The 26,399-nt window shown below is 40.9% G+C and overlaps 1 protein-coding gene across 3 annotated transcripts in view; it reads right to left on the bottom strand.

Moving 5' to 3' along the window:
• Window positions 1–26,178, bottom strand: part of VAV3 (vav guanine nucleotide exchange factor 3) — a 147,257-nt gene extending 121,079 nt beyond the window's left edge. For all 3 annotated transcript variants that reach the window (XM_058030245.1, XM_058030247.1, XM_058030246.1), the window contains exon 1: window positions 25,948–26,178. In XM_058030245.1, coding sequence (XP_057886228.1) covers window positions 25,948–26,151 — 204 coding nt within the window. In that variant the 5' untranslated portion in view covers window positions 26,152–26,178. The remainder of the gene's footprint in view (window positions 1–25,947) is intronic.
• Between the last annotated feature and the right edge of the window lie 221 nt (window positions 26,179–26,399).

Below are 26,399 nucleotides of genomic sequence, written 5' to 3'. Positions count from 1 at the left end.
GAAAGCTTACAGCTGCATTAAATTGTTTACCTCTAAAAGGAACAAGAAGTTAAGGGAGAGACAGGAGATGTCATGGGCCTAAAATCTGACCTAGATTTGCTAAAGAGCATTTTAGTGAGTTGCATTTAGCTTCTTAATATAGCTAAAAGAACCATTTAAGGGTTCAGCAGTTTTTCACAAACAAGATGTCCTCTCCCTTCAGCAAAACCTCTCCAGCTGTTCTTACCAGACATCTCCTACAATGAAAGATAAATATGGCAGCATTTTTCCAACAAGATTTATTAGCTGTCTCTAAATTTAAAGAACTTTGAAGTAATTTTCTGACATCAGCGTTTTGTTTAAATTATTGTTACTATGAATTATAGCTAAGCAGATTAGAAAGCATCTTACAAGAAATTACAAGCTCACATGTTTCCAAGGAAATGTTAAAGCACCAACACTCTAAGTAGTAAATCAAATTCTTTGGAATATTTTAACAGTAAGAATCTAATTCCTTATCTTCCTCTGCCCCTCTTTTTTTGCTTTTTAAATGCTAATTCATTAGCATGTATCATTATGTTAAGCAGGTTTAAGCTAATTATGATTTAATATCAATAGCCATATAACACCTAACATGTCTTGCAGGCTCTAGAAACCAATGGTAAGAATCTGTCAAACCTGCCTGTGCTTGAGATGGGAACACATCATCACTGAGTGTGTGCCAGGCAGTGCCTTCAGCAGGAGAGGTGTCCTGACATCACAGTCTAACCCCTTGCAACTTCAAAGACTGCTTAGTGAGTTTGAGTTGGCCCTATGATGATTCCATGTCCATCAGTTTTCTCTTGTAAAATCAAAATGAAATTCTTAATACTATTAAGGTAACCACAGCAGCTACAAGGATAAAGCTGCAAAACTACTAGAACCAAAAGCATATTCATATTTGAATGAATCCATTTTGCAGTACAATATATGAAAAAGTCTTTTAAAACCTCTTGTTATGTGCTGCTAATGTTTCAGAAAAATTATTTGATTACATTACCCAGAAAACTTTCAGAATTCTCTCCAAAACTTTATATTGCAATCTTCTAAAGAAACAGTGTGCCTCATTGACAACAAAGGCTTTTATCACTGCAGTTATTGTATGAAGATGTAAAGATTAGTAAGAGAAGCCTCCAAATTAAAAAAGAGCATACTGCTAAAATCTAGGAAGTTCTATAAAAGACAACCTTCCTCACAGAAAAAGGCACCATCACTCTGCAGCCTCTCATTAGTAAGGACAGTCCTCAGGATATTTGGAAGCCTACTGCATTATTGTGTTTCTTTTTTCAAAAGAAAACATTATAGTTCAGCACACCACAAGGGAGATCATTAGAGCAGCTGGGTACCCAGTTTTCAGAGATGCAAGGAGAGCTAAACCTCACTCAAAGTCTCCTCCACAGGAAACACTGTCTTGCAGTACAAGAACTGGTCTCCATTTAAAAAAAAAAAACATAACTTAAAAACATTCCCTTGGAATAGTTCATTATGCATTTTTTCACCCTTTTTTAAACTACATGGCTTACACTACAGTAGTCCAGAATTCTCAGTTCACAGATCAGTACAATATTGCAGTAGGGTAGTATAAGCCATGAGCACAAAAAAGTTGACACTAGTGAGAAATTCAACTTCTCTCTTGCTGATCCGCAGACATGCCTTGAGAGGAGACTATATCCAGCACCAGAGACAGATGGACAGAAATCACAACCCATCCCCATTCTGTGGTTCTGTGACGGGGGCTCAGGAGCCTGAACACACTTTTCTGTATTAACAGCTACAGATTATGAAAACATTTCTAAAACATTCTACTGTTTCAGTACTACATAACGCAGCCACTGTCAGGGCTGCTGAAATGGTGTAACTCCTGTGATAAACCACTGTGGGTTTATGGAATAGGTTCTAGTGGCCTCTGGTCTGTTCTACACTGAATGTAATTTTGCAAGAGGCACTAACAGCATTTATTGAAATGACAGGCAAGTTTGGGGGAAAAAGTAGGTCTCCCACCTTAAAAAAGCAGGTGTGGTTTATATAATTGGGATTGTATTTGTCTGAACCTTAAACACAAGACAATGGGCAAATCAAATTATACCAGGTCCCACAGAAACAGTACACTGTTTTCCCCCACAATATTTGCCACTTCACACAAAAACATTTATTTGAAGCTTTTTCCACACAGAACATTGTTGTGTGCACTGACAGAAAGGCACAAACTATTTCACAAAGGGTACTGATAGAAATGACTAATTGGATACTAAAAGCACAGGCAGGTCTGAAGCTGCCCACAGGGAAGAAGGATTTCTCAAACCAGACCTTTAATGAAGTGAAAGATGAAATGCAAAAGAAAAAATGGGGGGAAAAAATCATATAACCTCTATTCCCATAATCTAAGAGGTATTTCTCAAAAAATATATTTTGGCACTGAAGTACTTCAATGGAATAAAGGTCTTTTTGATACAAACCATAATATTCAGTATCTAGACTATCCTTTGTACTAAAAGCACTTCTACAGGCATTCAGAAACCAACACAAAGAGCTCTGAAGATCAAATTGTGCCACAAGACATTTAATGAAATTCCAACAGAGCAACACCCGTCAGGGGAGTGAAAACTGAAAGGCCAAGAAATGACAAGTATTCAGGAAAGACAGAGTTCTAATTCACTTTTTTTATTATTTTAATTACCAATAGTGGGAAGGAGGAAAAAAGCTGTTTGTATTTGTTTCAACCTCCACCTCCTTTTTATGATGATGATTGAGTCACAAGCACAGATATTCAGTCACAAGCCTGGGAAGCTGGCAGCTCCCTTGTCTGGATCGGCCATCCACACTGCCTGAAGACAAACTAGGAACATACTGAAGCCTGAGTTATCTAAGGCAGTCTAAGCAGATGCTAGGCTATAAGGGGTATTAAATCCAGACTGGATCACTGTCACTTATTGACAGGAAAGGTGGTTTTTTCCCCCCCCCCCAGTGTGATTCACTTTTGCTGGCATGGAATACTCATCCCTTCAACACTTCACAGGTTTTTGTGCTTGTTGAGTTCCCAGCCCCACACAGACTTCAGGAGGCTCCCAATAACTGCAAAGAGAATGAGACCAGTTGCTCCTAGCCACCATCATGTAGAAGTTATAATAAAAGAGTAAAAAACATAGAAAAGGGATTCTACTTAGCCCATTTCTCACTAAATACACTTCATACCCTGTGGAAGAAACAAGGCATGCCAACCACACAAAGTCCTGAAAGCTTCCCCTCCTATTCCTCCTCTAAATGGCAGCACTTTATAAACTACACAGCTGCAGCAATTTGTCTTTGCCTTATCTTTAAAGAGCCTTCTATGCAAAATCAAAAAGTAATGGCATTTTACATTACAGCATATTACAGCAAAAATAGCTGAGGAAAGGTCAGGCTTTGAAAACACATATATAAAAGAAGCAATGAGAGGAGCAAATGTGGCTTAAATTGACACATCTCAGAAGGTACAATTGCTTTGTTTTTTCAATTGTGAAATACTGATGTTACATGCAAGGAAGCATATTCAAGTTTGTCAATATGTGAGGTTTTTCTATTGCTTATTTATGTTCTTAGAAAAGCAGAATTAAACAAGAATAGAAGTCAGAAGAACAGAAAAGCAAATCATTGCCATAACACTTAAATGCACTTTCTACACCCTCAGTGCTTACGACAAAACATGAGCTCCTGACCTTTCCTATCTGTTCCTGGAATGATGATGAGAACAGATTAGCTAGGAATCTCTCTTTTTTTTTCCCCACTCTGTTCATGAGAATACATGCAAAAAGGAAAATGCTGCACTTATACCTGTTAAGCAAGAGGAGAAATGCAAACATTTCCATAATGGATTTAACTGGAAAAATTGCTTTTGTACATTCTGTCACCAAGATTGATAAGTGCAAGTTGTTTCAGTGAAAGAAAGCATTGAAACAGAACTTGTTCCCTCAAAATTTCCTTCAAGAAGTTGATTCATGCCCTGAGGGTTGCAGATTCCCGTCTTCTCACTTGTTCCATTTGCATTGGTATTTGTTGCAACAACTGTGCTGATAGGAACAGCATCAACTTCATTAAAATGCTGTTCAAATCCTGCTGAGTCTGAATTTGAGAGAGATCCCAGTACTTGCTACCATGAGCAAACAGCACCATCACCTCGAGTCACCAAGCCAAAGTTACACAGCAGCAAGACCAAAACTGTACCATGAACCTGCACACATAAAAGAGCAACAGTAACTACAGATAGATAAAGATCCAAGGGTTTCATCAGTGCCTACACAGTGTGCATGCACAGGAAACTTCCAGCTTCCTTACAATTCTTTCAGCCACATCCCATAAAGGGAGAAAATCAGGTACTTAGAGATACAGCTGCTCGTATATCAAGAGCTCCTTTCCATAAGCCAGGCTGGACAGTTCCCCATCACATGCCATCTTTGACAGAACAATCCCAAAAGGAGGGTTATTAAAATAGGAGCACATTATACTTCTAACTAGATGCCACAATTATTTTCTTTTTACTATCTGTATGTTAATTAACACCAGATTACTAGATACTCAGACAAAGCCCCACTGTGATTCTGACAGAATTGTACAGTCGGGGTTAACAATTCAATACAGAAATCATTCCTGGCTCTTCACAGATTTCAGCAGCCAAAGTACATTAGATTAGTTCTGCTCTGCCAAAAGGAGTAATTATCACTATATGCAGTAAAAAATAGCTGTAATGATTTCTAAGTGAATGAAGTATGGACCCACTGATGAAGTCTTAATTCAACTTCTATTAATGTCTTTTCATAAGCCAGCAGGAGAGAAAAGAGCAATGTCGGACTCAGGAATGGCATTTGTAACATTTTTCTTGTTCACATGTGTGCAGCTTTTCTTGGAAAAATCTTTAAAGCCGGAGTCTTACTAAATTAAGGCAAAAGGGCCATAAGGAATTTACAGAGCAAGACAACACAAGAGGATGAGTGATCCTATTTTCAATAAGCAAATGAAAGCTAGCAGGCAAGTAAGCATTATTCTTAGATAAAATCTATTAACTTGCAAATTACATTTAAAAAAGAAACTAACACACACAGGAAGAGCACGTCACTCACATCAAAGGAATTCAGTTTTACATTCTGCATTTGACCTCTTGTTCAGCAAACCACCTCAATCATTCAGAGGATCAATATTTCTAAAGCCCTAAGCAGAAGCAAACCAAGCAAATGTTAAATACCTCCCAAACTTTGCTCTCAAAAAGCCACAGAGCAGGTACACTAATAAATATGGAGGAGACAGCACACTGAGCTCTTTGTAGAGTTGCTTGAGGTTCTGATATCATTACATAACTGAAGCATTTTACTAGGAAATGTGCTATGCAAAGAAGAACAGACACCTTAATTCATAGGATTAAGGAGCAGCCTGGGAGACCTGTAGTGTTATTACCTTTCCAGGTGTGGGCATTCTTTGAAGGCCTGCACAACACAAGATGCTGTATGAACTATAAAACGAATTAAATTCCTCTGAACCACTGCTAACACTGTATGAATATTAATAGCATGTTCTTTATTTGCTCAGTTAATGTAGTAATTAAATATTCATAGGAAAGCTCTTAAAATTCCTAACTGACTACAATTCAATTGTGTCTATCACATTTTGGCTTGAGTATGAAGTTTTGTTTATGTATGTTTGCTCTTCTCTGTGCTTCAAAGAAAGAAAATGGAAATTGAAACTTGGAAAAGAGCTGAGGAAGCACAAAGGATGCTCCACTTCCATTAATACTGATACAGAGTGAATAGAGGGCAGAGAAAGAAGTTCAAGACTTTTTATGCATTACTAACTCTCTCCTTGGCATTAAAGCATTGGTCGAGCAAGTGAGAGCAAAGAGACATGGAAATTCTCTGTGCCCTGAAGTCAAGTGCTCCCACAAGCCATGAAACGGGCAATACATGGGAACACTTAGATCATCAAGCCCCCACTACAGGAATTCCCTAAGAGTAACTGGCAAGAAACGGGACGGGAGAACTCAGGACAGCACCCTGTTGCAAAGAGCAGTTTTTACAGTAGCCCTTGGTTCCCCACTAGCAAGACTTAACTAAATCTACTCTGCAGTATCTTGTCAAAAAATCAGCAGCTGGAACACAGTACTAACCACATGAAGCACAAAGAGACTGGCTAGGGAGATCCTGTGCTTGGTTACCTTTTCAAATAAGTAGCCCTATCTGTCATATGTCCCAAAGCTGCATCTCTAAAATGTCTTTCAACAAAGATCTGAGTGTTTTACAAGCAAATGCAAAAAGGAGGAGGGCAAAGGGAACATGGAAAATAGTCCGAAGGAGAACATGAATAGGAGGAAAACAACAAGGAAATGAAAAGAGGACTCCAGGAAAAGGAACAGGAAAGGAGCAGACACACACTAAAACAAAAAGTTTAAAAAAGAAAATCAAAATAGACTAAAAGAGAGATCCAGGAGCAAAGAGCACTGAAATAATAAAATACTTGATTGATTGATTGTGTGAGACATGAAATAAAAGCCAAACACAAGAAAATAATGTGTTAAAATTTTGGTGTTAAAATGCTGCAGGCAAAACTGTTTATGAAAGTGCCATTTAAAGTAAGACTAGTCACTCTCCCATAAGGTGTACTTAAAACTGTAACATGGAAAACTGCTTCTGTAAATGACAAAACTGTTCAGTACACTGATTTACTACTTGGATTGTCATTGGTCCCAACACAAGCTTTCTAAACACTCAACATTTCAACTTAGCTGATGAAATATTACTAGTTTTCAGAAACCTCAAAACCTATACCTACCTAAAGGAGTTAAACTTATTGTAGGGCAGGGGGGGAACCCTAAAGCCTCCAGCTTAACTAATACATTTAAACAGCAAAAGGAATGCAAAGCCTCAAACTAATTAGCTCTCAACACTTTTACAATCAGAGAAAACAAAAATTATATTCACACTGAAACCATGAAAAAACTTACAGCAACAGTATGAAACACAGATCTTCACATCTGTGCAAGAGAGAACACCCAACACATCTGTTCCATGTTGTTAGTTTGGCACACTACAGAGCTGCTTCCATTGTATCTTGGTATCTTTTATTCATGACTGTGCTTGGTTTTTACCAAGTCTCTAACGATAGCACAATAACGCAAGACGACCTCTTACTTTCCCTATACCTGTGCAAGGGAAATAAATATTGGGGTGAGCCCTGAATGAGCCCAATGGAGGTGTGACACAAAGCTGCCTGGTGTGACACGTGAGCTAAAGGCTGATAATTCACTGGGGGATCCACACCTGACTTCAGCTCCATTACAGGAGCACAATCCCTTTTGCTTATTTCTACCCCACACCTAAAAGTAAGAGCACCACTGAATTCACCATCTCAGCTGGATCTTCCTGGTGAATAACCTGTGGCTGTAGTGCCCTGAACACAGGCCCTACAAGCCAGCCCTGGACCTCGACTACATAATCCCTTTACAAACAACTACAGTGTGGGTTCAAGGGCATGTTTAAGTTAGCATGTACTAACTTGTTCTTTTCTGAGCACTTAGATTCTCAAAAGCTGTCAGCACTAAATCCTGCATGGCAATTCCACACACCTGGGGAGGGGAGGGGGTGCTGACAACCTACACAGGGTTGTCAGTTCCTATTAAAGGTAAATCTAGTCCAAATAACTCCTATGCTTTTCCATTTCTTACCAGCAGATACAGATCATGTACTAGGTCTTTGATTTCCACGAGGAAGGAACAATATTCTTATTAACAGTCTTTACTGTTAACATGCATCATTCATTAAATACTTTAAATGTTTTCTCAAATTGCATATGTGTATTCTTTTCCAAATTCTTAAGGTCATGGAACAAATTCCTACAAGACCTTAAGGATGCAAGTACAGCCCTCCACAAATTGCCCAATATGAATCTGACTGTCCTCTAGTTACCTATTTTAAAAATCCGCTGTTCTATTTTTGCTGGCGTGTCACTTCAGGTTTGCAGTTTATTAGACCATTCTCTCCATGGCAAGGACAGGGGTTTCCAATATATTCAGAGAATACTTCAAGGATTGCAAGTCAATTAAGTAGAACAGGTAAGTCCAGAAGCCCAAACCACAAACCAGTGGGAATAGCCATGAATTGAAATCGAACTCCAAAAATAAATTTGCAGGATTGGAGGCAAAAACTCAGTGGCTGGATAGTGTACTGACTATCTTTTTACATTTTACATTTTTATTTGAGATGTTCTCTGGAGCGTCAACATACTGACCTGCCACCAAATGCCATCCTTCCTACATTGAGTGCCATATAGTGGTATCTCAGAAGTGCTACCTAGCACTTCCACTGGACAACCTCTCTGTTTCCACACTAGAAAGGATAGTAAATAATCTTCTCTTCTCTAGGCCTCTCTTAGTTTCCCTCCCTATGTTGCCTCTTGCCAAAAGCTGACAAATTCTTCATTTTCTGTTGCTTGTTTAATACAATCAAAAACCTCTACTGCCCTCGTCTGAACTTTTTGCATTTCACTGCATCCTTCTTAAAACAGAAGACCACAACTACAGATTACTGGAGTACTGTGGTTTATGCAGCAGACTACAATGGCATAATGAGCCATAATGCATAACAGCATAATGAATGTTTGGGGCACAAACAAGCTTCAGCGCATGCATTTTGCAAAATTCCCTGGGTACTACATCCTCCACTGCTCCCTATGGGAACAGACTACTATTCTGAACAATCTGGTCTGGATGTCAATGGTGAAGTAGATGAAACAGTGGTTTGCTCCACAGCTGCAATTCCTGTGATAAATAGCACACAAAACCATTAAGAGTTCTCAACTCCCAAAAATTCTGAGGGAACAGGCAATTAAAATACAAATCTAAAAATGTAGAACTAACATCTTGTTTTTACCCACAACTGTCTCCCACCATGACACTCTGAAATCCAGCCCATATTAAGCAAACTGCCCTTCATTTGTTCAGTGACATGCAAGCCTCCTAATTAGGGGGTTCAAGTGAAGTATCTAGATAGCACAAGAATTGGTAAGTTTCAAAACCTGAATTTACACCACCAACTTAAAAACAGATTAATCTTTGTGAAACTGCAGTAGGCTTCCTTCCTTAAGAAGGCTGACAAACAGTGAAAGAAAGGTTCAGTGGACATAAAACATTCCACTTGTACACCATTATAGGCACTTGCTGTCTAAAAGGCTGCATTCACTCCCTCCAAGCTGCCTGCCAAAATGAAACACATCATTGAAGGCAACACAAATTTGTGTGGGAGATGTGTCAAAATTGCATAAATCCCTACTTCCACTAGTATGAATTAACAGCTGTGATCATCTCAGCAGAGGCAAGTAAGTGGATGCTCATAGAAATTCACCTGTCACATCTATATGTGTCCCATTTCATGTGACAGCTAAATGAACTGATACCTTGGTCTCACAATAACAGTTAAGGTACACCAAGAAATGGTCCAAAACTTCATTTCAAAGAATGTCAATTTGGAATCTCACAGAGTAAAACAAAAATGAGCATGGTCTCGTGAGAAAGAGGATTTATGAAAATGTGAAAAGAAAAAAATTAAAATCCTAGAGCACAAGTGAGTATTTGTAATAGCCTAAAAAAATCAAATTGTGAATAAACCAAATACATTGAAACCTGAGCAGCAGAGTATAATTTAGCATCATCTGGACTCTTAGTCCGCTGAGCAATTTGATGCAGGGTTTCAAATGGAGTACGTGAGCACCAGTGAGAAGTCTACGCTACTGAACAATACTATGTGCTGAGTCTTAAGATATAATATCATATTTTTCTATAATCCAATTAAGAAAACTGTTCTTAAATTACCATAACATAGATGGTTGTTTCAAACAGCTCATTATAAACAACATGAAGGCCGGCTCAGTAAAGAGCCCAACATAACTGTGACTAGATATGTTGCTCTTCAGCAGGTAAAGTCCATGGGAGACCATGAAAAACCACACATGAAAGCTGCCTTGTCACCAAGAGAGCAGCATGAAGCCCAAGAGGCAGAGCAAGCTTAGTGCCTCCCCTGAGCCCCAAGCCTCAGATGCCACAATGACCCCTCAGCAGTGCCAAAGGCCCCCAGCCATACTGCAGAAGCTTTGCTGTTACTGGCTCTTGGCAGTTCCTGTGATTCACACTGCAACATGGTGGGGCGCTGATGGAGCCAAGGAGGAGCTGTTCAGAGCATGGGGCAGAAGATGAAAGCCCCACCTCAATAACCCAGGGCACCCTGCCACCAACACCTCCTCAGGTACAAGTATCTTGCCACATGTTTCCACTCTTGCTTCACAATCCCCTTGGGAAGAGAACTACAGAACATTGCACCAAAATAATAATTTTAATTATTAAAGTACAATGTGGTTTGAGTTTTGGCCCATTATGCCAAGTGTCCATAGAGGAACAATGCTAAGGATCATTTTAAAGTAAAGAACTCACCACAGTCTTTATGCTACTGACTCACAGTTGAATGACTTCAGAACTGCACACATATTGGTGACCTCATGAAAAGCACATTTCTTGAAGCATTTTAAAAACACCTGTAAAAGGTATTCCTCATTCCTGAAAGAAAGGCTGTGTAAATTATTACTGTTAGTTTCACACTTGATTTTCCACTTCCCTTAAATTTACAAGAAATTTACAACAGTGCCTGAAAAACTCATCTACCAAGGCAACCAGAGACCCACTAACTTGGGAAGTCCTCATTCAGTGCTCTGCTGGTCTTTTGAACTTAGTGAAGAGAGCTGGATCCTGTTTTATTCATAAAATTAATCCAGTTAAAATCTAAGATGCCCATACATGTAGAATTAATTAAATATTCCATAATTTAGCAGCAGTGTGTGAGTGATAGCACAACACAATTTAAGTTGGTTGTATAAATATGTCCCTGTCATCCTAAATGTCACATCATCAATAACATTCAGTTTAAAGAGGCAACCCAAAATCACAGCAAGATCCTGGCTATTTACACAAATCTACATAAAAACCAACAGTCACTCTCGTCATGGCTAAAAGTTTCTGCATGAGCAGTAACCCATAACTGGTTTTGGCACTGATGCATGCATAAAGGAAAACATACAACCTAATATAGGGACAGTGAAAGCATCTGCCTGCGAGCTGTAGGCAAATATTTTTTCTATCCTGTTATACAAAAGAACACATACAGAAGCAGTACAAGCAGCTGCTGTAACATACTTCCAGGCCTCTGCACAAGCATCAGCTTACTAATTGCCTAACAGAACATCACTTCAACACAAATGGTTCCTTAGGTGGTTTTTTAAAATAACACATTGAATGTAAATATTGGAGCTAAGCTGTAAGAATGTCTAGATTTTGTCTAGAAAATCTCATTTTATGTCTGGTTTTGTTTAGTATTGTTTTGTTCTACAGACTAATCAGTTAAATAAAATGAAATCTAAATAAAACACAGTGTGATCCTGGATTAGTGACTATAGTCTAAAAGGCATAATAGCTTATTGAGACAAGATTAGAAAGAAAAACAAAATCAATATATATGCAATTTGTAACTGGGGATTTATAACAATGATAGATCTTTCTCTGCCTCTCTGTGGAGACAGTTCTCAGCACTGGAGAAGCAACAATAGTGATTTTCAGAAAAATGGACACAGCAACTCTGCAAGGCTAATTCTTGCCTTTAAGTCAGATAAGCAGAATAGCAGCACGGAGTCCATGTAGCAGAAGACAAACTTGTTTGATTTGTTGCAAGATGATATTTTAGTGTGAACAACTAGACAGAAAAAATATTCAGCAACAGTCTTTTAATAGATCAGAATAAGTGAGGTTACAGGTAACAAGGACAGGAGAGTAATTAGGAAAAACAATTAGAATAGATCCTTGCAACTAATTTTCTGGCTATAGGAAATATTTGTATTCAGATCCAGAAACAAGCATTTTTCTATTTATGACAATAATATGCCACTTCTCAATATGTGTTCTTAAAAAACCCCAGAAATCAGTACATAGCAAGTACTTGACCTAGTAAGTCTAATTATTAAACTCTTGCACTGCTCACTTATTTCTAAATGAAACCACAAGAGCAGCTATGTGGGTACGTTCTTTAGCAAGGACTGGAAACTCACAAGTCTGTGACTCATTGTTCCGCTGCAAACAGCTGTGCCACACACAACTGACCCGAGTGAGCTCTGAACGTGACTCACACCGCACCAAAATCTGTCCAGATCTGCCACCAGCGAGAGCCCACCCCATCAGGACACAAACACCTCCACACAATTCCTGACAAACTCTCCCATGGCCTCTCTGCTCAAGTCTTCCCACCCGGTTCCAAAATCTCCCCAGGCAGAAAGGAGCTCTTTCTCTCTGGAGGAGGCACAAGGTACCCACACATCTGCTAAGTTCTGTCAGGTGTACACCCTGCCATCAATAAACACAACCTGAAGTTTGTGCAAGCCCGCTTTCCGTAATTCAAAGGGAAAATGACTCTTGAAGGATGGCAGGGGGACCAATAAACTGTGGTTCAAATGACATTCCTTTTTTCAATACCAGTATGTCTTGCCACTCAAGGGTATTTCTGATGAATTTTTTTGACAGCTGCAGAGAACTAGCAAAAAGTAAATTGTCCCATTTCCTTATCTGTCAAAACACATCAAGTTACTGTCTGCTAAATGTGGTAATTTTTTGTTTGCAATAGAGGACACTCAAGAACATGCACAGGAAATTCGAGGACCTCCTAACAGAACAATATGGAAATCACTTTTGCTCAGTGACTACTTTTATGAAAACGTGAAAATTTTTATTCAAAAGAAATCTACCCATTTCAAAGCCAGTTGAGGGAGAGAAAAAAACACCACACACAAATTAATTGCTCATCATGTGTCCTCACAGTGAATTCTATAAACACTCAAGATCCCTAGTTTATTTTCCACTGGGGACACTAATAATTGGCAAGAAAATACAGAGAAATTAGAATGGTTGAAAAAGAATATGATTAGAGAATAAAGTTTTAAAGGCATTTCTCTAGTTAAAGTCATTCTCACAATTACATACAGTAAGAAAGTTAAAGGAAGTATTAAAGAGGAGGCTAGACTTTGCAATGAAGAAAGCATGATAGAAAACTAAGCAAAAGCCACTTCCTCACAGCAGCATGTTTCAGTTCTGAAAAGGTATCTGAGACAAGTTATTCAGAAGTTAGGAAAGCTTCAATATCAAAGTAAAAAAATCACTAACCTGGATTAAGATCCAATACTAAAGTACAAAAATCATTGACCTGGATTAAGTTCTCATCAGTATCTCATTGTGAAACAAATAATTTAAAGCTGCTCTAGTACTTCAAATTGTATGAAACCATAACACCAGCTAGCATGAAGGGATGAGTACGACAATAATTACTGTTCAAATCTATGTTCTCCATTAAACCAAGAAACTGCATGAAAATAAGTTCATATAGTCCCATAAGAAGCTTTAAAGAAATAAATCACAAATGGTAACATTGAACTGCTTCAGCCTCAAGTGGGGAAACAACATGAACAAACCAAGACAAAAGGTGCACATTTACAGGACAGTTACTGGTCACTGATGCCTTGACCTTCTCTAGCTTTCATTGACAGCACATCCACTTCCACGGAATAACCAGTTGGGCATCACCCAATTCCCTGCCTGCAACTTCCTTGAATTATACCAGGGATATGAAGACTGTGTCCATCCACAGAGAACAAACAAGCAAAACCCCAGAAACCTGAAGAAAAACTATTTAGTATGAAGGCAAGCCCTCAGGGACACCATTGTGTAGCAGCTTGTATCTCACAATACAGATACTCAGTGTAGTGGTTGTCTCACTTGGAATGTAAATACTGAGTCTGGGAAGCAAAAATATAATTTTCATGTCTATCAGCCTCTGAAGAGTGAGTGAAACTCACTGGAAAGACACAGAAACCACTGAGACTGATGTCCAACACAAAGGAGATACAGGATGAATGTGCTGGCTAGCAGGACTGGCTATTTCTGCCTTGCAAGCAACCTTGAAAATCAATTTGAGAAGTAGTTAAAAATAACTACCATTCCAACCCCACCTGCCCCTCAGGACACAGCCACAGAATAATATTGCTTAAGCACTGGTGTGGTGGCACAAATCTCCAGAGGTTGGTGACAAGGGCAGAAATCAAGTGCTTCTGCCTTTGAAAAGAACAAGTTTGCAGTCTGATTCACCCTGCAGGCTGCCAGCACTAGCTTTTATCCTCATCACTCCACCAGAGTCATCTGCCCAGTCACCTGGAACAAAGCAAAATAAATTTGGGGATACCCTCACATATGTTGCAAAGCTCTGACTGCAACAGGGAGGCAGCAGAAACTTTTAAAATAACAGGTGAAAGCAAAGCAATCACCATTTACCAAAAGTAGTCACTGAAAAGCAGTTTCAAATAGCCCAACATGAGATTGCTGGTCAAGCACTGTCTGGTCCCTTGAATCCCATTTTCACTGGTGCTAAAGCACAACTTCCAGCAGAGCCTTGGTGCCCAGCTCTCTCATCCACGCAGTTTCCGGAGGAGACGCGCTCTTCACCGTGTAGGAAACGGATTTCAGACAATCTGCAGAGCCATGAGGCAACAGGAACAGCAGAGACAACAGGGAAGGGGAGGGGAAACAGTTGAACGGAAGAAAGAGCGTCAGGAATGAAGTGAAGGAGGAAACAGATGCACTGCCAGGAAAAGAAAATACAAGTGGGAGGGGAAGGCAAATGTAGAAGGTGAAAGTAATACAGACCAGTTTGAGAGGACAGAGCACCAGCACAAACAAGCTGCAGAACAGATGAGTCAAAGCAAATGAGAATTATAGACAAGAAGGAAAGGTGGGAAAAATAGTAATAATTTTAAAAACCCCAGACCCATCACAGCAGTACTTAGTAATGACAGAGCAGTCTGGGTTTCTGATGGGGGATATCACATCACCTGAGTCAAGATAGAAAAATATGAGAAACAGGGAAGATTGTAAAAAGGTTGTCACTAGCAGACCCATCAGGAAAATGAAATATTCTACAGAAGCCCTAACATCTCAAATTCTGCTATCCTTTCAAATCAAGATGAAATGCATTTTAAGTTCATTAAACTTTAACATGACTTTATTGAAACACTGGATTTTGAGGTCAAGCTCTAATATTCATGAGCACGAAACAAAAAAAGCTGAATGCTACTCCATTTCTTTTCCAAATAGTTTTAAAAACATCTTCCAAGAACAACATTTTCAGGGCTAACTTTCCTGCTGAACTGCTTCACCATGAATTTTAGATTGGACACAAGATTAGATGAAATCACTTGTTTCTCACTGGAATTAAAAGATACATAACTTAGGAGTTATTTTCAAACCTAAACGTTTAGCAAAATATATTTGTGGTCCTGCATTTCAGGCCTCAGATTTGGGCAAGCTTTTTAAAAGCCCATTTCCATTGCATAGAAATGGACACAGGTTCTGTGCCAGAAGGAACAAGTCCTTTATTAATATAACAGCTACCTTTACAAGACCTACACAGACAAATCCCACCAAGACAACAATTTTGCCCCAAAAAAGAATGTCTAAGGCTTTTGTTGCTAAGCAGAGGCCATATGCACTCACAAGTACTGTAATACCGCTGATGGAAGGATCCACCCCTCAGGCTTATTTCTTGTGAGGTGTGCTAAGAGACAGTGGTACATAATACATTCCCCTTCTTGTTTCAGGACTTGTTAATTAATTGTTGTTTTCCTGTGTTTCTCCCATTGGTCATGGCAAATAATGTGTAATTGTTTTTAATTACGTAATTTTTTAATTCTTAACAGGTATTTTTAACACTAGAGAATAATTCACATTCCATTAATATTGCTAGAGCTTGTGCTCTTGAAATAACGTGATGTGCTATGGGGCTTCCAAGCTACAAAAACCTACATTCTCAGAAAAGAGAAAGCAGATACCTTAAATTAAGCAGATTCCCCAGGGGTCTACGAATCTGAGCAATTATAGCTGGGAAGACATACAAATTTGAACTACCTTCCAGTGTGCTTCTCAGGAGCTTCTCATTAAGTGCAGCCCACCCTGTAGCCAGCATGGCTCAGCCATCTCTGCATCCACACTCTCCCATCACCCCCAAGCCTTTCATCTCAGCTCATCATTTCACCGGGGTCTTCAGCAGAAAGGGAAACTACAGGGCTATGATACAACTGTAGAGGCATTCCAATAGGATTACAGGAGTCACTTCCAAAGAGCTTCATAAAACCTGCAACAGCACAGTACCAGTAGCTACCAGCACCTTTGAGGCACAGTCCTTCTAAACAACAATATTGCTTGAAGGCATCACTGAGAACAATTGGGGAGTTAAACCTCAGCTTTACAAAGAATGCCATCTGTTCAGCATACTTGCAGTGAAACCAGCGGCCTCAGCACAATCCACAGAGAAGATGCATCACCATATTCAGTGCTGCCAACCACAAATGCAAAGTGAATGAACACAGACCCTGAATAACTTTCTCATGACTACTTGTAGTGATTAACATCAAGGCACAGAGGTGGGTAAATGGGCACTGCCCTCTGTGATGGAGAAAAAGATCAGGACAGGCAGAAATCAAAACAAAATGGCTCAAGTTAACCCTGCTTGGGACTCCCATAAAACCCCAGGACATGACACACCTGTTCAAGATCACTTAAGGTTTTAAGTGTTCTGCACTTTTAAAAATGTTCTAAGAATTCAGTCAAACCAAACACTGCTGCTAAGAGGACACACACCACACACCCCCCAAACAAGCCCTCTGGGGGTATGGCCCAAAAATTGTTACTTCACATCAAGCATCCAAAAAGCTAATTGAAATCCATACACACACCCATCCATACACACACCCAAAAAAAAAAAAAAAAAAAAAAAGGAAAGGAAAGTGAGAAATTAGAGCTCAGCAGGAATTCTCAGCAATGTTTAAAAATAGGAAGTTTCCAATTCAGAAGAGAACATGGTCCACCCTGACACCCTTTGTGCGCATACGCAAAGGTTAAACCATTAAGACAAAGTGAAACCTAAATATTTCCGGAAACAACTGCACACAACTTAGCAAAACTGGGACTAGTGTGAAATGCAAAATTTGAGCCACAAAGTAGGATGAAGAGGCTTTTAAAATAGTTGCCTCAAAATCAGTTAGCTTTTAAAAGCTTGGCAGAAATCCCTTTCCAACCAACCACACATCAACTGACCGTAAGCCCAAAGGCAGCAGCCTGCAAGGGCACTTCAGGGAGTCTCACCCTTTCTATTTTGGGAGTGAAAGATGCTGCAGGCAATAGCAATAATTTGAACATTCTCTCTGGTCTTCTCTCCTACACTACTTTTTTTCCAGGAAAAAGAAATTCAAATCTTGATCTAAATCCTACAGAGCTAAGTGGGATTAATGAGTGTTCTCTTCAAGTTACAACTCACATGGTAGCACTATGTCACCACCATACCTCCATCCAAAGACACCTAAAATCTGAGGGGACATTAGTGCAGAGAAGGTGTGGACCTCCATCTGCCTTTAACCTTCTCTGTGCTGGAATCAGATATCATTATGCATAGATCCTGAGAAATTCAGAGGGAAAAATACCATGGCCCTCATGGCCTTTATCAGCTGATATAAGGATTCACTGCTACATGAGGCAGTGGTTGATGGGAATTTAAAGTCACTCACTGGAGCACATAAGCACAATTTAAATTTTGGCTGCTAATACACAAGCAGAGCACAAGGAATTATACAAGCTATGATGATGCTATAATTATTACAGTATCTTGGTTTCAACCATGTGCAAAATAACATGCTCATCTCTTAAAGCATCAAATTTCCTGCACAACAGTGAAGTCAGACTGCTTTGACAATTAACACTAAGGGCCAAGTTCTAAACATTCTGTTTTAGTTGACTCTCAGGCTTCTTTCCATGTAGAAACAGTGTGAATGAAGGAACAAGCCGTGGTACAAAACACCCTAAGTACAGATTATACAGCACATACCATTACACAACTCAGAAACAAGTAGGTAAATTTGATGGCACCAAGGATTAAAGGGCATATCTAAGGATTTTGGAAATACCAATAATCTTGTTCTGCTAAGCTTTATACCAGTTAAAAATATGCTTTAGAAATGCCTTGCTTTGTTGGTATTTTTTGGTTAGGGTTGATTGGAGTTTTTTCAGAAAATATTTGACTACAGTAACAATGTCTTTTCTGTTTTTTTTTTTTTATTTGTTTGGCTTTTTTTTTGTTTTGTTGTTGTTTTTATTTTCCTTGTTTGTTTCTGCAGGGCAATCATACCATAATCTCTATATGATTTAAAATAAGTTTCAGGAACAGAATGAGCAGAAAACTAAGTACTGACAGATTAACTGAATACCTATTAACCAATTTTAAAATAAAATTCTGAATGAAAGCAAAGGCCAAAAATATTTAGGATTGTAATATCAGACATCTGAACCACACCTGTAGGTCTGCAAGAGAATTTTAAACAGTACATGAGTGGCTTTTATACAAATTGCTACAATACCTCAATAGTATGCAATTTATGTCTAATGTTTCATGTTATGAATATACAAAGAAACAAATATCCTACTAATAGTCCTTCAGTGTTTCATGTTACCAAGACATTCACTATTGACATTTAGTATAGGATGACAGAAAGGGTTATTGACCCATATTTTTCCAAAAGATATATTCTCACTTGACAATGTGGCAACTGAAGCCAATAGCATTCACTGAGCTTTGAGAGAACATCTTTCTCTTAAATATAAAAATTCAAATATGTCAGTTCAGATTGCATTTTACACATCATAAGTCTCAGCAAACAGCTGGTATTTCACAATGCCTCCAGTCTTAAACATGACTTGTCAAAGCAAAATAAGAGGGAAGAAAAGGTAGCTCCAGATGATGCCAAGTACACTAAAAAGTGCAGGGGAAGAAATTAATAGTCATTTGATAAACTGCACATCAATTCATATTCCTCTGTGAATCTGTATTTTTAAATACTGAAATAATAGAATGTAAAGGTAGTACTAAACATTGCTATGAAGTATTATGGAATGAGATGAAAGTACTGCAATGCTGTTTCACAGCAACAGAAAGAAGAAAAAAATCAAAGGTTTCTGATGGGGGACTTTCTTCAGTTTGGTCTTTAAAGAACCAGAGGTACAGTTTTAGTATTGCGGGAACAAGTTCAAAAACTGGCACCTCTACATAAAGCAAAACTTAAAGAAGATTAAATTATCAGTGACCTAATAAAACAATGCATATTCCTCTGTACTCACACCCACACAATCAGGGCACAAGCCAGGACCCCCCGCCTGCTCCAGGCAGTGACACACTCAGCTCTGGCCAGTTGCTGCCTGTCCCCCAGCATGTGGCAGCACACAAAGGGAGCACACCCCAGCAGCTTTCCTCTGCAGCCACACAAGCTTGTCCTGTTCCTCTCTGGGTCAGCTGCTGGTCCAGGAGCCAGCATTACCTCAGCAGAAGGGTCTCCTCTGTTTCACCAGGATCAAACCATGCTCTGGAAGCCCTTGGTGCCCGTGCCTCTCACCAGCCTGCCAGCCACTGCTCCCATTAACCCTGCTTGCTCCCCAGCACTCAGACCAGTGCCAGCCAGGCTCAGCTATGCCAGCTCCTGCTGCCACGGCCAGGATGGATGCACCACACACTCCCTGCAGGCTCTGCCCCCCATCCCCTGCAGCTGCCTTGCAGCCCTTTCTCTCCCTGCCCTCTGCATTTGCTTCTTTACAACTATGACTTCATCGACTCTTGACCTTCAGAGGAGAGCGGAAGGAGACGCATGTGGGAAATCCAAGACCCTCTATGTCCCAATGCACAAACTGTACTGCTGGTTTTTGCTAACCCAGCCTGATGTGCACTGCTGCAGCCTGGCAAACAACCTCCTGCACCTCACAGGGCCAAGGCAGCATGTTACACCAGAGACTGGCATGCCAGCATTGATAAAGCCATTATCCGTTATCATTAAAGAGTAACACAGCATATCCAGATTGGTTTTTTGTACTTATCTTGCGATAAATATCAAAATTCTTAAGTGTCTTGCTTGCTGATACCATTTTCAAACCAGCTTCCTAATTTCTTATGACTGACCATTCTCTGTAGTTAATATTGTTTCCCTTGATTATATCCTCCTACTTTCTCTCTTCTTTAACCCTTTAGATTGGTTTCTTTTCATAAGCAGTTCAGCTTGCCACTATCACGGGTCTCTCACCTTTGTCAGACAAGGCTCTGAAAAAAACTTGGCTTTTCCCACATGACACAGCAGCGAGCCATACACAGACATTCATTTATATCATCCACTGCTGGCAGATGCTACAGCTTCTGTGAGAAACCAGCACAAATATTTTTTCTATTAATGCATTAGATAGTTGTCAGCACACCAAATTTTGTGCAGACGGGAACATTTGAGACACCTCTTGGCAAGATGCATATGCTGAATTTAATAACTGTACAATAAACATAACATGCTTAGCTTTATCATAGAGTACAACTACCGTTTTCCCTTCCCCCTGACAAGAAAGAATCAATGTGCATCAATTAAAATCATTATATCAGTTTTCAAGAGCTATTTTCTTCACCTTCTTAAGGTATGAAGAATTACCTAGAAAAACCAGGTCAGTACTTTTTCATCAGTCTTTTCTTAGAACAAAACAGAGGTCATATTAAGGTTTTGCTTTAAACAAATACTTATTTAAAATATTTCATCAAGTCCAACACATATAAGATATGCATATGTACATATAACTTACACATGGCTAAATACACCTTTTCTGGATAATGTATCTTACAGCCAATGTAGTTTTCATTGAAATGAATCATGGAAATAAAGTTTAATGTGGTGAAGATGTTATGTGGACCAAAGTACCAGCAAGTAAGCAAAGAGATTGAAAACATTTGAAGTTTAAAAATATTTTTTAAACAACTGAATTCTTTTAAATGTATGTGAATATACAGCAAGATTGAAAGAATTCAAAAATAGGGGGCAGTTAAATACTGACAAAACTGAACCAGTTTCTAAACTCTTGTTCAAGCCCAAGGAGTTTTACATTTACATTAATACAGTTTTTCTGAAACTGTAGCTTTGTGGTACTTCCTAGCACTTAACATAGGAAGCAAACAGCACAGCCACCTGCAGGGAGCTTACAGAGGGGCTGCACACTCAGGGCAGGAGATCAGGGTTGTCAGCTGGGGGAATGGAGAAGCTCCAAGCCAAAGGCAGTGTCAGAGGAAACAGGGAGGTTTGTCTCACACAGCACACCCACATCCTGAGACCACCTGATACCACTGCAATCAAGAAAAATAAACTCCTGCACAAAAACTCTGTCACCACACCAAAATACAGAATGACAAGATAACCAAGTTCCTTTGGACAATATGGTCACACCAAAAAAAGTAACTCACTAAAATTAGAAAGTATTTGACCTTTTAATACTAAGTGAGGGATATTTTGTTTCTTTTTACTAGAATAATAGGAAATAGTTCTTTTTGATATTTAATCTATGTCAGCATCCCCTTTAGGTAAACTCCCATGGCAGTATTGCATTAAGTGCTGTTTTCCTGTTTAGCAATCTCTCACAAATTAACTTGCAAAAACCATTTCAAAACTAGCTTGCAAAGTATTAAAGATAAAAGATAAGCATTAAACAGATGACATCTTCTGCAAATCTATCATAATTCATTGGTTTAGGTTTTACATTTCTGTTGATAAATTACTTAAATTCTTGTCTGATGACAACTAAACATCATGATTAGTACTTTCTGTTATGGATCACTTCTATTTTTATTACTTTCACCAGCCTACATTGCCAAGAGGCAGCATCTGAGACAAGTGAATGACTACAGTGAACAGCTCTGAAGACACAGACACTGAGTTTCAGTGCTCCATCCTCTGTCTCACTGTCACCATGGACTGAGGCTCCACTTCAGGGGAACCCTGTAACATACCAGCACAACAGTCAACCTCCCCTACTCATTCAGCAAATTCCCTCTTCTAGCTCCATTCCCAGCAGCTAGTGCTGAAGTGTTTGGTGCCTGCAATAACAGCACTTTCACAACACTGAGTCAGGCAGGCTCCCCTACAGTCAAAAAGGTCTCTTGATCCATCTCTTACATTACCTTTTCTGATGGCACATGCATCAGAAAAGGAAATGTAAGGTTAAAGTAACTCAAGTTGTTCACTCGTGGGAGTTCAAACAGCAAAGTGAGTTTGAGCCTTGACACAAGAGTTCTTAATAGAACCAACATTTTCCTGTTCTGTTTAAAGTGAAAACTCCTGGACATGCATGTCCCTGAACCTGAATTTCCAACCTCATACAAAGCCCACGTGTAATTTTCCACAGGGGACCTCAGCTTCTCAGACAGGAGCCTGGCAGCACGAAAGGCTCAATGCTGCTTAGCTTTTATATATGCAAGGTTTATACTTTTAATATCTGAGGCTCACTTTCTGCAAAGTGTAACTGACTGGATCAGCTTCTGTTCTTCAAAGGACAACTTCCACCAACCAAACATACATATTTTCATAAACATACAGTAATGCAGATGAAAACAACCAGCATTCAAAAGGTTCAAACCCCAGTGTTTACACGCTAAAGCCACTGAGACATTTCTCTTGTACAGGCATTATCTCTAAAAAGGTAAAGGGGCAGAATCCACAGATCTCAAACACATAAAACAGCCACCCATGAGAACAGCTATGGCACAAGGTGTATGGCTGGTGATGGGACAAAGGCATGTGGTTCCCCATACTAGCCAGCCCATAAAACACACCCCATGCCATCTGGTCAAGCACATTTCTGTTGCAATGTTGATCATCAATCTCAGTTCCTGCTCCAGCAAAGCAGCAGTGCCCCTGTTTGAATCAGGCTCCACCAAAAAGCAGCATCTGGCACCACAGCATCAGCCACAATCCCTCTGCACTTTTGATGGGGCTTATAAAGGGTTACCAAGGGCTACCGGGCAAAGCTGACAGATCACTGATGTGTGACCTGCTGTGTTTACTCCGAAAAAATAAATATGTAACAAAATGGAAAAGACTTGATACTTTCATCAAAGGACTGACACCTACTCCTAGGTCTGCCTGAGGCACCACCTCTCACCTTCCTGTTCTCTGGAACTGCTGCATTTGCAAGTAGCCCCCAAGACATGAATACTTGGTTCATAGAGCAAGGCCTGACAAACATCACCTGCAGTAAGAGACAAGGCCAAAATCAAGCAGCCTGCCCTCAATGAGGCCCATTCACAAAGCCTTCATCCATCCTTCTCAGTCTCTGCATGGATTAAGAACAGTGCACAAAAAGTCCCATTCTAAGACTTAGTGCAAGAAACCAACATCAGATCAGGGAGTACAGGAGCTGCAGCTCAGTTCTAGAAGATGAGGGACAAGGGCCATATGAAGCTCAAGCAGCTCAGCTAAGCAGTACAGGCACAGCAGCACTTTCAGACAGACTCTGCAGTCTGTGGCCAAAATAATTCCCATCCTAATGCCAACCCTGCTCTGCCCCCAGTGCCTATTACCCCACAAGGAAGGGTGAGCTAACTAGTGTTTCTGCAAGACCCCAAGATCCTATGATACAGCAACTTTATGATGCAAATCTACTCTGACACAGTATTAGATTACTGACAAGTACTATTGTGACAGAACTCATAGCTTAGGGCACAACTCCAAGCAGATCTCACCAACTGGACAATCTTCAAGCCATTGAGACTTCTCCAGAAGTTGTTATTCTGAGCTCTTTACAGTCTCAGCCGCAATTTACAAGCAACTGGCAGAAATTCAATTTCAACAATTTTTGAAATTTACACTTGAGCGATCACTTCCAGCAGAAAGGGGGTCCACTTTTCAAAAAGCCCACAGAACCTCAGTAAGATCGCCAAATCTTGAACTCACAGAACACAAAGGTAACATTCCCAGTGAATCCAACACTATGCAGAGTTATCCATTACAGATTTTGATCCAACAACAGTTCCCTTTGTTTAAAGAGTAAAATCAGTGTAGGGTAGAGAAATGCACCAGTGGATAGAACTGTCTGCAGCACTGTGCAGTGCAGATACCTCAGGCATACAGCAGACAGAGACAACTCTTGTAAATAATCCAATATCTACAATTATAATCCATAGTTCAAACATACTTGGAGAAATAAATGTTAATCTTGATTCCCAAAACGGCTCTAACAAAGCAGACAATAGAGCATTTTGATAACTTAGATTCAGTAGACAGAAGGAGACCACCATGGTTTTAATTCATCAAAAATAAAATTAAGTAATAATGGTCCAGATAATCAACATTAATTTAGAATTCAAGTTGATGCAATGAGTTGGCCATCTCAAAAATATCATGACAACACATTTCTAGTACATTAAAAGACACAAATATAAATCAAGGCTCTGGTGTAGCAAGTGCTGAAAGTCACAAGTTGTAATGGTGCAGAGAAAAAGCTGAATTGGATTTCTACCATTCAGAGAAGCCCACCCTTTGTGCTCCATCGCTCAGATGAAGTATTGCCTCTGCCATTCAAGCAGGCACTTGAGCTCTCAAGTACACGGAGATAGCCTTTGTACCATTCCCATCTAGTGCAAGAGTCTCAGAGCTTTGACTCTGACTAGCTGAACTACGTTTTTCCTTTTTGCACTCTGAGCTTCCAAAAAATGCTGCCTTGGTAGTAAGACATAGCTGCTAAAAGAAAGAATTAGTAAGAAACAAAATAACTGGGTTTTAAGCAAGCATCGACAGAGACATGGATAAAGCAGTATAATTCACTCCACTGCTTTTTGCTAGCATCATAAACGTGAATGGCAATTTCTATTTCTGTAAATCAAAAAGAGAACCACAACACTGAAATGTTCCAGTGTATCTGTTTCTCAATGTTTTAAAACACATGACAGGCTCAGAAGTTAGTTTCCTTCCAAACAACATCTGCTTGGCTGCCACCATCTCTGCCGAGGCATAGGTGTGCACGAAGCAGTGACAGGAAGTCAAGTATATATAGTCTCTTCTTGAATTATTAATATAATCTTATCTCGATATCTGAAGCCAACTTTATGAGTCACAGTAACAAAATATCAGTCCAAACTAAAAAAAAAGCATTTAAAACAGGGTAAATTAGGAATTACACTTAGGTATTAAATAATGATTCCAAGTATCAACTTAAAAAGCCAAAAATAAAAGGGCCTGAATTTAAAATAAATAAAAAATAGTATTACACAGGCAACCAGCTATCAAGATCCCGATTTCTCGTTACTAATCAGTCCTCCCCATTCACTTCACCATTGTAAGTCACAAAAAGCGAAGAGCAGCTGACTGGAGCTACCAGGGCTTCTTCAGCCGCTGCCTCCCACAGCCCCTGCCCTGCCCTGGCTGCTCCGGGCGGGCTCAGCTCTCCGGCCACGCCGGCCCGGCGTCCCCAGCCGCCCTCCCTGCCCACCAATGTCCCTACAAGTAGCCAGAAAAACCAGAAGCGAGAGGTCGTTTGATTTGTAACCCGCTCCCATTAAACAGTAACGCACACAGATGTTAAAATGGTGACCCTGGGACTGCTGCGGGAACTTCTCCTTAGCACGGCCACCCCACGACGGGCCCGAGGGAGTCCTGCCGAGCCGCCTCCGGCTGCGGGCCAGGAGCCCTCACGGAGCCCTCGGGAGCCCTCACGGAGCCCTCGGGAGCCGCCGGCCCGGCGCTGCAGCTGCGCCCTGTCCCAGCAGCCGGGACGGGACGGGAGCGCCGAGCCCGGGCTGGAGCGGCCGCACGGCGCAGGGAAGGTGCCCGGCGAGGAGTGCCCCGGCTCGGACTCACGCTCACCGCCCTGCAGGCGCGGAGGCTCCGGGCTGCCGGCTAGCAGCGGGCGCATCCCGCTCCGCAGCCACAAGGCAAAGCACGGGGAGACCCCGCAGGCAGCCCCAAGGGCGCGGACACGGGCAGGGGCTGGGGGAGCGGCCTCACCTGGGACATCTGAGGGCGCAGGTTGATCTCCTTCAGGTTGATGGAGTGGCTGCGGAGGTTGTTGAGCAGCTGGCAGAGCAGGACGCCGTCGCGCAGCGTCTGCGCCAGGTCGAAGACCTGGGCCGTGTCCCAGGTCACCCGGTGGTTGGGCGGCAGCACCTTGCAGCTGATGAGCCACTGCCCGCACTGCTTCCAGGGCTCCATCCCCGCCACCGCGCCGCGATGCTGCGGCCGCGGCGGCCCCTGCTGCGCCCTCCCGCCGCCGCCGCCGCTGCCGGCCCGTCCCGCCCCGCGGCCGCCCCGGGAGGCGGCTCCGGCGGCTCCACCGCCCCTCGCCGCGCCCCGCGCCCGCCCAGCCCGGCCCCGCTGCAGGGGGAGCGCGGGGCCGCCGCCAGCCCGCGCCGGGCCGCTCCCGAGGCCGCTCCGTGAGGCTGCTCCTCTCGTCTGCTCGC

This window comes from Melospiza georgiana, chromosome 9, assembly GCF_028018845.1.
Source record: "Melospiza georgiana isolate bMelGeo1 chromosome 9, bMelGeo1.pri, whole genome shotgun sequence".
NCBI lineage: Eukaryota > Metazoa > Chordata > Aves > Passeriformes > Passerellidae > Melospiza > Melospiza georgiana.
The sequence above is the reverse complement of the archived record's forward strand: the minus strand, read 5'-3'. Positions and strand labels throughout refer to the sequence as shown.